General features: G+C 42.4%; 1 protein-coding gene across 1 annotated transcript in view; it reads right to left on the reverse strand.

The window, feature by feature from the left end:
• Nucleotides 1-14307, reverse strand: part of LOC112217835 (actin-related protein 10) — a 22317-nt gene extending 8010 nt beyond the window's left edge. Inside the window, exons 1-3 of the mRNA XM_024378417.1 lie at nt 14125-14307; nt 13627-13699; nt 14-96 (exon numbers count right to left, since the gene is read on the reverse strand). Coding sequence (XP_024234185.1) covers nt 14-96; nt 13627-13699; nt 14125-14201 — 233 coding nt within the window. The 5' untranslated portion in view covers nt 14202-14307. The remainder of the gene's footprint in view (nt 1-13; nt 97-13626; nt 13700-14124) is intronic.
• Nucleotides 14308-14383: the final 76 nt, after the last annotated feature.

Here is a 14383-nt window from a genome sequence, read left to right on the forward strand (position 1 = left end):
AAAAGCTCCTTACCTGAAGTAGAGCGTGTGGATGAACTCCTTGAGGTTGGAGTAGAGTTCCTCTGTGTTGATGTTGTACTGAACCACTTTGATAGACTGTGAGAAAAGACACACCGACAGAAATGATGAGGCTGTCCATTTCAATACTTTGAGTCGGTATTCATGTCATATGAAGGAATTCCCCTCAACCACGAGCACAAATTGGGAAAAAAAATATTATTCTTTCCCATTGACCCCCATTGTAAAAGAGACAACTTTGTCAATTATTTTATTATACAGAAATAACAAAACATGCCGAGAAGCTGCTGTGTTGTTCAGTGCCTTCGGAAAGCATTCAGACTTTCCCCACATTTTGTTTACGTTTCAGCCTTATTATAAAATGGATCAAATCAAATTAATTCATCAATCTACACACAATACACCATAATGACAAAGCGAAGAACAGGTTTTTAGAAATGTTTGCAAATGTATAAAAAAACTGAAATATCTTATTTACATAAGTATTCACACCATTTGCTATGAGACTCCAAATTGAGCTCAGGTGCATCCTGTTTCCATTGATTATCCTTGAGATGTTTCTACAACATGGTGTCCACCTGTGGTAAATGAAATTGATTGGACATGATTTGAAAAGGGACACACACCTGTCTATATTAGGTCCCACAGTTGACAGTGCATGTCAGAGCAGAAACCAAGCCATAAGGTTGAAGGAATTGTCCGTAGAGCTTCGAGACAGGATTGTGTTGAGGCACAGACCTGGGGAAGGGTACCAAAAAATGTCTGCAGCATTGAAGGTCCTCAAGAACACAGTGGCCTCCATAATTCTTATATGAAAGAAGATAGTGGTTCCTAAGACTCTTCCTAGAGCCAAACTGAGCAATTGAGCAAGAAGGGCCTTAGGGAGGTGACCAAGAACCCTGACAGCGTTCTAGAGTTCCTCTGTGGAGATGGGAGAACCTTCCTGAAGGACAACCATCTCTGCAGCACTCCACCAATCAGGCCTTTATGGTTGAGTGGCCAGACGGAAGCCACTAGTCAGTAAAAGGCACATGACAGCCTGCTTGGAGTTTGCCAAAAGGCACCTAAAGACTCTGCCCATACGAAACCAACAAATTCTTTGGCATGAATGCCAAGTATCACATCTCGAGGAAACCTGGCACTATCCCTACAGTGAAGCATGGTGGTTGCAGCATCCTGCTGTGGGGATGTTTTTCAGCGGCAGGGACTGGGAGACAAGTCAGAATCGAGGAAAAGATTAACAGAGCAAAGTACAGAGAGATCCTTGATGAAAACCTGCTCCTGAGCGCTCAGGACCTCAGACTGGAGGCGACGGTTCCAACAGGACAACGATCCTAAGCACACAGCCGAGACAACACAGGAGTGGCTTCGGGACAAGTCTCAGAATGTCCTTGAGTGGCCCAGCCAGAGCCCGGACTTGAACCAAATTAGCAATCATTTCTAAAAACGTTTTCCTTTGTCATTATGGATGATTGATTGAGGAAAATGAATAATTTAATACATTTTAGAATAAGGCTATAACGTAACAAAATGTGGAAAAAGTAAAGTGGTCTGAATACTTTCCGAAGGCGCTGTATATGTAACCTGGTCAAAAATCTCAACCTACGGTTCACAATGCTCCCATGTAGGGAAATGGAGCCTGCAAGAAGCGCCCTGTGGCTTCAGGCTATTCAGTGTGTAAGAGTGCGAAATTATGGGGACCCGGTGTCCAAGTAGGCTACACGCAGTTATGTGTGTGCAAACATTTAATCACAGGTAAGACATTCAACTAACTCCACTCACTACTTGTAGCACTATAGTCGGTTTGTTTGGGTTGTTGGTCTTGGCTATCTTAATGATGTTCTGATTGGTAGCTAGCTAATGTTCAAGTGGCTAATCTACATGAAAAGAGGCATGAGGGAAGCCCTACAATATTAGGTTTTTCTAAGTAGTGAGAATACTTTTCAACATTACCTGCCACCAAGAAATCTTTAGACATGTTGTACTTTTCTTTAATGTAGTTTTGTAATGGACTTAAACAAGCAGACAATAAGAAAATGTTGTTTGAAAAATGTCAAGTTTTTGCTATGAGCCAATGGTGTAATCAAGGTAACCATGGGTTGTTTTACCCACAGGCAGCACTGATGCGCGCAACGATGGTGACAGGAGGTGTGCGTAATGATTAGCAGCCTGGCGACCTCGAGCGCAAGAAAGGGGGAGCGCGAGCAGACGTGACAGAGTTTGTCCAGTCTGTGGACTCAGGTTCATGCAATGGTGCTTGGAGAGCAGGCCAGCAGCGGAGAATATCCTCTCTACACTGGCAAAGCCACTGGGGATGCTAAACACCCCTTTGGCCACTCTTGCCAGGTAGAGATGCAGACTTATTTTTATTTGTCTATAGGAAGGCCTAAAGGTTTTTAGGCAAAATAATCCAATCAAAACAGAGAGCTCCTTGAACGTGGGAATATTCCAGGCCTATTGGGATCAAAATCAATGATAGCCTATTGTATACAGATAACAGAACAAAAATGAACCAAACCAAGATTTTTTGTTTATTAATAATTTTCTATAATGACAGTTATCTACAGCAGCACAGAAGTAGACTAAAAATGCATGCTGGGCTGGGCATGGCATGAGCTAGTGAAGTGAGCGCTACTGGGGCAAAATTGGAGCGGGTGAGAAGGCCGATGATCAGCTTTTGGGAATCTTGCACCGCGCTCCAATCAAATTGGGATCGCTCTGCTCCGCTCAGCTCACATATTCTGGACCATACTGCCTGTCCAAAGTTCAAATGGAACTGACAGCATTTTAGCAACATTAAATCTGATTAAAATCTGTCATTCAAGGCAGCATGACACCTTTAAAATTAAAAATTAAAAAAGATTCTGACAAGCGACGGATTAGATATGCTCGTTTTGGGAATGATGTATAAGACATTTGTGAAAGCAGCCATGCGTTTGGACAATTAATAGACCCTGCACTAAATTAAACATCCGTCTCGTCCAGGACCAGACTCTACGCAGACTGGTGCACCATAGGCAATCAAAGGTACAGTAGGCCTTTACGCAAAAGTCATTTGCCACACAAGCCTGCCATCATTCACTTTGAACTGGATGTTTGCAGGCAGTTCTAACAGCGACTTCAGATCAGTAGAATGCATTCGCCAAAAGCCACAATGCACCCGAATGGTTTTCTGCAAGTATGTAAATGCCACAGAAGTTCTATTACATTTGGAACTTTACAGTCCTATTGATCAAACAACCATGAAAAAGGTAGGCTCGCTCTCCCTCAGTTATGCACACCAACAACTAATGCTAGCCAGAGCAAGATGAGCTAAAAATCTAACGAAGGCACATTAAATAAACCCTCTCAACTTTTACTGCTAGTTGGCCGTGAAAATTGCACTGATAAACGATGGGGAATTGCAGCCTACTCGTCCTTCTGCAGCTGCCTTGTCCCAACCAAGCACACAAGTTAATTGGCTAAAGTTGGCTAGCTAGCTACTTCCAGACACAAATGAGAGAACGCCACACTGACCATTTTACTCGCCCTAGCAGAGCTGATGAGTGTTTTCATGTTAGGCTGAGAGAGGATCTCATGTCAGATGATGTGGAAACAATATGGCAACAGGTTCATGTGCCTCACCTGAAGCCTATTCTCGTAGGAAGTTGCTATAGACCACCAAGTGCTACAAGTCAGTATTTGGACTTGGTGTGTGAAATGTTGGATAATGTTTGTGATATTATAAGAGAGGTATATTTTCTGGGTGTCCTAAATATTGACTGGTTGTCATCAAGCTGTCCACTCAAAAAAAATCTCCAATCGCTAACCAGACTGCAATCTGGTTCAAGTCATCAGTCAACCTACCTAAATCATCCATGTGCATTGATCAGGTCTTTACTAATGTTGCAGAAATCTGCTCTAAAGTTGTATCCACACCCATCGGATGTAGTGATCATAATATAATAGCCATATCTACAAAAAACAAAGTTCCAAAGACGAGACCTAAAATTGTGTATAAACAATCATACAAGAGGATTTTCAATGATTCTTATGTGGAAGATGTGAAATATATTTGTTGGTCTGATTTGTGTAATGAGGAACATCTGGACACTGCACTTGAATAATTTATGAAACTGCTTCTTCTGGTTACTGATAGGCTCCCATCAACAAACTGACTGTTAGAACTGCCAAATCCCCATGGATAGATGATGAATTGAAAAACTGTATGGCGGAGAGGGATGAAGCAAAGGGAATAGCAGATAAGTCTGACAACACAGCAGACTTGAAAACATACAGTAAATTGAGAAATCACGTAACTAAATTAAACAAAAAGAAACTATACTATAGAACACAGATAAATGATATAAAGTATGATAGTAAGAAGCTCTGGAGTACTGTAAATGAAATTCTAGGCAAAAAAAGCAAACACAACTGCATCCTGCATTGAGGCAGATCAAATCAAATGTATTTATATAGCCCTTCATACATCAGCTGATATCTCAAAGTGCTGTACAGAAACCCAGCCTAAAACCCCAAACAGCAAGCAATGCAGGTGTAGAAGCACAAGCAGATGGCTTGTTCATAACAAAACCCTTTAATCACTTTAATCACTTTTTTGTTGACAATATTAGTGGACTTAGGTATGACATTCAAACAACAAATGCTGAGCCTTCATTTCATGCATAATGGACCAAATAATTAAAGACAAGCACTGTAGTTTGGAGTTCCACAATGTTGGTGTGGAAGAGGTAAAAAATTGTTGCTATATATAAATAAGGACAAACCACCTGGTACCGACAACCTGGATGGTAAATTGCTGAGGTTGGTAGCGGAATACATCGGGACTCCTGTTTGCCACATCTTCAATTTAAGCCTAAAATAAGTGTGCCCTTGAATAGCAGAGCACCCTTTAATGGTTAATGGAACTGACACAAATGACTGATTTCCTGAAAGAAATTGATAGTAAGAATGTTGTGGGAGCTGTTTTGTTAGACTACAGTGCAGCTTTTGATGTCATTGATAATAACCGATTGCTGACTTTTTTTTTTGCTGTTATGGATTTGGATCCTCTACCTTATTATGGATTGAGAGTTACCTATCTAATAGAATACAGAGGGGTTTTCGTGAACGGAAGCCTCTCTCATGCAAATTCAGTTGAATGTGTGTACCGCAGGGCAGCCTGATAGGACCATTATTGTTTTCTGTTTTTACAAATGACCTTCCATTGACCTTGAATAAAGCCTGTATGTCTATGTACGCTGACGACTCAACAGTATACGCATTGGCTGCAAAAGTAAAATAAATAACTGAGACACTTAACAGAGTTCCAGTCAGTTTTAGAATGGGTAACTAGCAATAGGCTGGTGCTAAATATTTTAACTAAAAGCATCATTTTTGTGACAAATCACTCGCTCAACGCTAAACCTTGTTTAGCCTTGTGGCTATTGAGCAAGTTGAGGAGACTAAACTACTGGGTGTAACCCTAGATAGCAAGCTTTCATGGTAAAAACATATAGACTCAAATGGTTGCTAAAACGGGAAGAGGTCTGTCCATGATAGGGCGTTGCTCAGTCGACCAGACAGGTCCTACAGGATCTAGCTTTGTCGTAACTGGACTACTGCCCAGCTGTGTGGTCATGTGAGGCAAAGTAGGACATAGGTCAATTGCAGTTGGTCTAGAACAGTGGTTTCCAAACCTTTTTATAGTCCCGTTTGTCATTTCCCACGAGCCGGGTTGTGACAAAGAGCTCTTATAGGACCAGGGCACAAATAATAATAATCAATAATTTTGCTCTATATTTATCCAGCCTACATATAAAACCTTATTTGTTTATCAAAAATTGTGAATAATTCACCACAGATTAATGAGAAGGGTGTGCTTGAAAGGATGCACATAACTCTGCAATGTTGGGTTGTATTGGAGAGAGTCTCTGTCTTAAATAATTTTCCACACACAGTCTGTGCATGTATTTAGTTTTCATGCTTATGAGGGCTGAGAATCCACTCTCATATAGGTACATGGTTGCAAAGGTCATCAGTGCCAAGACAGGATACTCTAATCGCAGCCCAATCCAGAAATCTGGCAGTGGCTTCTGATTAAATTCAATTTTCACAGAACCACTTGTTGCAATTTTGATGAGGCTCTCTTGTTCAGATATCAATAAGTGGACTGGAGGCAGGGCATGATAGGGATAACGAATCCAGTTGTTTGTGTCATCCGTTTCGGGAAAGTACCTGGCTCATTCCAAGATGGCGTAGCAGTCAGATGTCTTTGTCTTTGTCCTGTCGTGTCCCTTTTGTATATCTTTTTCTTCGCATATCTTTTAAAAATATTTTCCTAAACCTCAACTTCTAAATACTCTCCTGCAACCCGCCTCACCCAATGTGGCATGGATCTGTTTTTTTTCTGAAGTATTTCTATTTACTTCGGATCTGGAATCTCTCAACTGAAGCTAGCCAGCTAACTAGCTACCAGCTATCAGTCAGCAAACCACTGCTAGCGGTCATCAGCTAACCTTTAGCTCAGAAAGCTCTCGCCAGTTCATACAACGTGACTCAAACCAGAGCATAACGGACCTTTTTTTTTCTCTCCATATCCCCGGATTCCTACTTCAAACTCTGAACATTTTCATCTGGATCTTTGCAACTAGCTAACCTCAATCCCGGGTGACTACTCCTGGCTAGCGTTTCCATCCCGGAGCAAGCACCAATTAGCCTGAAGCTAGCCCGGCTAGGGCTCCTGGGCTACCACCGAAGCCAACTCCTGGTCTACAATATCCGGACCCCTTCTACTGCCGGTACGGGGCATGGAACCCCGCCGATCCTCTACGACTGGAATACCGACATAATCTGCCCGAGGATTCCAACAGGCCTCTCAGGCGCGACGTCCGCTGAAGGCCCATTCTGCTATCTGCAGCCAGCTAGCTACCTAGAGCAACTTGGAACCCTACTAATCCACGACTGGTCTATCAACGTCACCGCACGAAGAGGCAAAAACAGACTTACCTCCATCACAACATCCCCCAAAGGCCATTCTGCTAACTTGCTAGCCCTGGTCTGCTAACTGCTAGCTTGCTAGCCCCGGTCTGGCAACTGCTAGCTTGTTAGTCCCGGACTACTAACTGATAGCATGTTAGCCCCGGCCTGCTAACTGCCTGAATCGCCGTGTCCCTAGCCAGCCCAACCAGTCACTGGATCCATATGATCACTTGGCTACGCATGCCTCGCTCTAATATCAATATGCATCGTCCATTACTGTCTTGGTTAGGGATTACTGTCTTATGTCACTGTAGAGCCTCTAGCCCTGCTCAATATGCCTTAACCAACCATGTTGTTCCTCCTCCGATGACATCACCTGGTTTAAACATCTCTAGAGACTATCTCTCTCTCTCATCATTACTCAATGCCTAGGTTCACCTCCAATGTACTCACATCCTACCTTACCTTTGTCTGTACACTATGCCTTGAATCTATGCTATCATGCCCAGAATCCTGCTCCTTTTACTCTCTGTTCCGAACGTGCTAGACGGCCAGTTCGTATAGCCTTTAGCCGTACCCTTATCCTACTTCTCCTCTGGTGATGTAGAGGTTAATCCAGGTCATGCAGTGCCTAGCTCCACTCCCACTCCCCAGGTGCTCTCATTTGTTGACTTCTGTAACCGCAAAAGCCTTGGTTTCATGCATGTTAACATTAGAAGCCTACTCCCTAAGTTTGTTTTACTCACTGCTTTAGCACACTCTGCCAACCCGGATGTCTTAGCCGTGTCTGAATCCTGGCATAGGAAAACCACCAAAAACCCTGAAATTTCCATCCCTAACTATAACATTTTCCGCCAAGATAGAGCTGCCAAAGGGGGCGGTGTTGCAATCTACTGCAAAGACAGCCTGCAGAGTTCTGTCTTACTATGCAGGTCTGTATCCAAACAATTCGAGCTTCTACTTCTAAAAATTCACCTTTCCAGAAACAAGTCTCTCACCATTGCCGCCTTCTATGGACAACCCTCTGCCCCCAGCTGTGCCTCGACACCATATGTGAATTGATTGCCCCCCATCTGTCTTCTGTGCTCGTGCTACTAGGTGACCTAAACTGGGACATGCTTAACACCCCGGACATCCTACAATCTAAGCTTGATGCCCTCAATCTCACACAAATGATCAATGAACCTACCAGGTACAACCCCAAATTTCTAAATCGACCTGGCTGGGGTATCCTGGAATGACATTGACCTCATCTCGTCAGTAGAGGATGCCTGGTTATTCTTTAAAAGTGCCTTCCTCACCATCTTAAATAAGCATGCCCCATTCAAAATTTTTTAACTAGGAATAGATATAGTCCTTGGTTCCTGTGGCATTCTGCATTAGCTTCGAATAGCCCCCGTGATATGCAACTTTTCAGGGAAGTTAGGAACAAATATACACAGGCAGTTAGGAGAAGTAAGGCTAGCTTTTTCAAACAAAAATTTGCATCCTGTAGTACAAACTCAAAAAAGTTCTGGGACACTGTAAAGTCCATGGAGAATAAGAGCACCTACTCCCAGCTGCCCACTGCTCTGAGGCTAGCAAACAGTGTCACCACTGATAAATCCACTATAATTGAGAATTTCAATAAGCATTTCTCTACGGCTGGCCATGCTTTCCACCTGGCTGGCCACCTTGCTACCCCTACCCCTATCCCGGTCAACTGATGTTCTGAAAGAGCTGCAAAATCTGGACCCCTACAAATCAGCCGGGCTAGACAATCTGGATCCTCGCTTTCTAAAATTATCTGCCGAAATTGTTGGAACCCCTATTACTAGCCTGTTCAACCTCTCTTTCGCATCGTCTGAGATTCCCAAAGATTGGAAAGCTGCCGCGGTCATCCCCCTCTTCAAAGGGGGTGACACTCTAGACCCAAACTGCTACAGACCTATATCTATCCTACCCTGTCTTTCTAAGGTCTTCGAAAGCCAAGTCAACAAACAGATTACCGACCATTTCGAATCCCACCGTACCCTCTCCGCTATGCAATCTGGTTTCAGAGCTGGTCATGGGTGCACCTCAGTCACACTCAAGGTCCTAAACGATATCATAACCGCCATCGATAAGAGACACTACTGTGCAGCCATATTCATCAACCTGGCCAAGGCTTTCGACTCTGTCAATCACCACATTCTTATTGGCAGACACGACAGCCTTGGTTTCTCAAATGATTGCCTTGCGTGGTTTACCAACTACTTCTCTGATAGAGTTCAGTGTGTCAAATCGGAGGGCCTGTTGTCCGGACCTCTGGCAGTCTCTATGGGGGTGCCACAGGGTTCAATTCTCAGGCCGACACGCTTCTCTGTATACATCAATGATGTCGCTCTTGCTGCTGGTGATTCTCTGATCCACCTCTATGCAGACGACACCATTCTGTATACTTCTTGCCCCTCTTTGGACACTGTGTTAACTAACCTCTAGACAAGCTTCAATGCCATACAACTCTCCTTCCGTGGCCTCCAACTGCTCTTAAATGCAAGTAAAACTAAATTCATGCTATTCAATCGATCACTGCCCGCACCTGCCCGCCCGTCCAGCATCACTATTCTGACTTAGAATACATGGACAACTACAAATACCAAGGTGTCTGGTTAGACTGTAAACTCTCCTTCCAGACTCACATTAAGCATCTACAATCCAAAATTAAATCTAGAATCTGCTTCCTATATCGCAACAAAGCATCCTTCATTCATGCTGCCAAACATACCCTCGTAAAACTGACCATCCTACCGAGCCTCGACTTCGGCGATGTCATCTATAAAATAGCCTCCAACACTCTACTCAACAAATTGGATGCAGTCTATCACAGTGCCATCCATTTTGTCACAAAGCCCCATACACTACCCACCACTGCGACCTGTACGCTCTCGTTGGTTGGCCCTCGCGTCATACTCGTCGCCAAACCCACTGGCTCCAGGTTATCTACAAGTCTCTCCTAGGTAAAGCCCCGCCATATCTCAGCTCACTGGTCACCATAGCAGCACCCACTCGTGCTCCAGCAGGTATATCTCACTGGTCACCCCCAAAGCCAATTCATCGTTTGGTCGCCTTTCCTTACAGTTCTCTGCTGCCATTGACTGATACGAACTGCAAAAATCACTGAAGCTGGAGACTCATATCTCCCTCGCTAGCTTTAAGCACCAGCTGTCAGAGCAGCTCACAGATCACTGTATATAGCCCATCTGTAAACAGCCCATCTATCTATCTCATCCCCATAGAGTATTTATTTATCTTGCTCCTTTGCACCCCAGTATCTCTACTTGCACATGCATCTTCTGCACATTTACCATTCCAGTGTTTAATTGCTATATTGTAATTACTTTGCCACCATGGCCTATTCATTGCCTAAGCTCCCTTATCTTACCTCATTTGCACTCACATTGTATATAGACTTTTTGTTTTATTTTTTCTACTGTATTATTAACTGTATGTTTTGTTTATTCCATGTGTAACTCTGTGTTGTTGTATGTGTCGAATTGCTATGCTTTATCTTGGCCAGGTCGCAGTTGCAAATGAGAACTTGTTCTCAACTAGCCTACCTGGTTAAATAAAGGTGAAATAAAATAAAAAAATAGTAATTGGGCACCCAACTCAGGTGCTTCGCTATATCACATTTGACATTGTCTGTAAGCTTGAGTTCATTTGCACAAAAAAATATATACAATGATGGAAAGACCTGTGTGTTGTCCTTCTTAATGCATACAGAAGAGCTCCAACTTCTCAATCAGCCTCAATTTTGTCCCACACATTGAATATAGTTTGGGAGAGTCCCTGTAATCCTAGATTCAGATCATTCAGGCGAGAAAAAACATCACCCAGATAGGCCAGTCGTGTGAGAAACTCGTCATCATGCAAGCGGTCAGACAAGTGAAAATTATGGTCAGTAAAGATAACTTTAAGCTCGTCTCTCAATTTAAAAGAAATAATGTGTCAATACTTTGCCCATTGATAACAAGGTCACTTCTGTATCTTGTAAAAGGGTTACATGGTCGCTGTCCACATCATTGCATAGTGCAGAAAATACACAAGTTCAGGGGCCTTGCTTTAACAAAGTTAACCATTTTCACTGTAGTGACCAAAATGTCTTTCAAGCTGTCAGGCATTCCCATGGCAGCAAGAGCCTCTCGGTGGATGCTGCAGTGTACCCAAGTGGCGTTGGGAGCAACTGCTTGCATGCACGTTACCACTCCACTATGTCTCCCTATCATGGCTTTTGCGCCATCAGTACAGATACCAACACATCTTGACCACCAAAGTCCATCTGGTGTCACAAAGCTGTCCAGTACTTTAAAAATATCCTCTCCTGTTGTCCTGACTTCCAGTGGTTTGCAGAAGCGGATATCTTCCTTAATTGACCTCCCATAAACGTAACAGACATATACCAGGAGCTGTGCCAGGCCTGCTACGTCTGTTGACTCATCCAGTAGTAACGCATAGAAATCACTGGCTTGTATGCAAAGCAGTAATTGTTTCAAAACATCTCCTGCCATGTCACTGATGCGTCATGAAACAGTGTTGTTTGATGAAGGCATTCGTTTTTTGGGCCTTTTCCCCCAGCAGCAGGGATAATTACGTCCTCCACAATAGTATGGGACTTGACTGTCCTAGCCACTCGGGAGCTCACCATATAAGACGCTTCTAGCCCCTTCTTATTAATGGTATCTGTTGCTTTTATACATGTCTTAGTACTCGAAAGTCGTCTTAATTCTTGCTCAAAAAATCCTGTGGCCAATTTTCCAAATTGGCATGTTTTGTTTCTAAATGTCTGCACAAGTGTGAAGGTTTCATCAAGTTGTGAGATAGTACTTTTACACATATAACACACTGTGGCTGAGGAAAGGCACTACTCCCAATATAAGTGAACCCCAAATCAATATAGTTCTCATCATATTTGCGCCTCTTCGATGGTCCAATGTCCCTGTCTTTTATTTTGCTGCTTTCCCAGGTAAGGGGGCAGTAGCTCTTCGGCTGCATCAGATTCACAACTGTCAGTGTCCATGCTAGCTGGGCTAACAACAAATATAGAATTACTGATGCTAGCATTGGATGTGCTCGTGGAAGCAGAACAATTTGTGTCATTGACAGGTGCAGTACTGCTGGTAATAGCACTACTTAAATTTTAAAAAACAACATTTATCCATTTTGAATGAGCAGCAGCTACTTTTGGCTACATACGGACCGTTAGTGGAATTACCGCGAGGGAGTAACGGTTGAGGTGATTGGATGTTAATTATTTGACTAGGCTACCTGTATTTGACATTGTGTTGTTATTTCGCTGAACACTAGATGGTTTAATTTTCTTTTTGGCAGTGAAATGAGGCTACTCAGGTGAGGGAAAATAACTCACTCAAATGTATAGCCCCATTGGAAAATATAAATGTACTGTATGAAAATGTGGTGGAAAAAAGTAATATATATATATTAGCAATAAAACCAGTTTAAAAAACAGATAAAATAACACCTTACTGCCCAAAGGGGACTGTAAAGAGACACATCCATTTTATATATATATTGTATTGTAATTTGCACTGTACTATGCATTAGACCTAGATATTGTGTGTATGTACTGATATGTAGGCTATGTAACATTTTAAATGTATTTCAGTCCTTGACTAATAATGTTCCCTACTATGTATGATGTCATGTTTCATGTGGATCCCAGGAAGAGTTAGCTGTTGCAAAAGTATCAACTATGGGGACCCTAAAAAATACTAAATCTAGAGCGTTCGTGACTCAGCAGATGTTGCATATTTGTAAATTAAACAGTTATTCTGCGCTCTGGCACACAGGTGAGAGTGCTCTGAAATTGGAGTAGCTAGCCAGAGTGAATTTGTGAACGCAAGAGATATGCTAACTGTATAATACAGTCGTTCAGGTTCTTGCTAGCTAACAAAATGACACCTGCATCTCTAGCTGTGTATAGCCACCGAAAAACAATGAGTGGGAGAAGTCACTCACCCACCCCTCCAATTACATGATATCCTCCTAGCAGCAAGCTAGCTAGCTAACGGTATGCTCAGTGTTTTTATCTTGCTACATAAATAGATACCCTAGCCTATTAGCACATTATGACTGACTTTGCCATTATAGTGATCATTGCCATTGCTAGTTTGATTGTATTGACATTCCCAGTCTTAACATTCGCCCATTTTTGTCAAAAATATTGAGTAATTGAAACAGAATCAGTGCACCCCGGGTGGAGGCAGCAAACAATGTACAAGGCCAGCTGGGATTTACAACCTGATAACCTTTGGACCACCAAGTAATGTATTGGTGAATTATATTAATCATGCACTGAACTGCGTCCATCTAATCTATTCTGCCAACAATGCCTTAGTGTACGTCATGGAAAAACCTTTTATAAAGTTGGTTTTGTAGCATAATCTGGGAATTTGATATATTTTACTGATATTATGATTGTCTGTTTGTTTCATATCTGAAAAGTAGTTAAAACGCTGTCAGTTCCACTTTAAAGAGCACCAGTCATTATTTCTCTCTCTCTCTCTCTCACACACACACACACACACACACACAGAAGAGACAGTCGATTTCAATAATGCCTGTCCATAAGTTAAAGAGCACTTTTCATTCATTAATTCGCTCACTAACCTGCTGTTGTCCCGGTTTCTGTATCTCACTAGGAATGATGAACCTGGGCCCCGTTTCTCCAGCAAAGCCACACCTGCATCATCATACAAAACCATGTAGTTTGTGATGAGTGAAATCATTGACACTTGTCAGACAGTACTCAATGCCAATGAATGTATATTTAATGAGTAAAGGGCCTTAGTGTGCCCCAATGTGTGTCTGATTCTCATATGATCTTCCCCAGACCAGGCACTAGTCTGCTGCTGTTCCTTACATTGCTAGCTAGCTAACATTAGCCAGCTAGCTTTCGTTAATATCGCTAGCCCTTTTTCAGAAAAACACATATTTAACTCATTTTGACCAACTATAACGTGCTTTAAACATAGGATTGTCGGTTTATATTTGCTTAAATCTCTGATGTTCAGTACTTAACATGTGTGACTGGTAATGGCCAATGTTGTTAGCATGTAAACGTTAGCTCTGCTAGCTAACGACATATCTAGCTAGCTAAATACTTACTTTGTGTAGGCTGCTCCTAAATCAATGACGACTGCAGTTTTTTCCCCTCCACTCCCCAACCCTTCAAACAAGGGCATTTTATATTTTATATTTACTTAATCGTTTCCGATATACAACATGCAAACGCAAATAAATGATTTCCTGCTGGGTTTGGCAGGGTCCTTTCTTTCAGTTTGAGGAATAATGTCTGGGGAACTCGCCTGATTAAAAATAGTTTGCCCCTGCAGTAAAATAGTTTATGCAATTATACTTGTATGTT

This window comes from Oncorhynchus tshawytscha, linkage group LG18, assembly GCF_018296145.1.
Source record: "Oncorhynchus tshawytscha isolate Ot180627B linkage group LG18, Otsh_v2.0, whole genome shotgun sequence".
Lineage (NCBI taxonomy): Eukaryota > Metazoa > Chordata > Actinopteri > Salmoniformes > Salmonidae > Oncorhynchus > Oncorhynchus tshawytscha.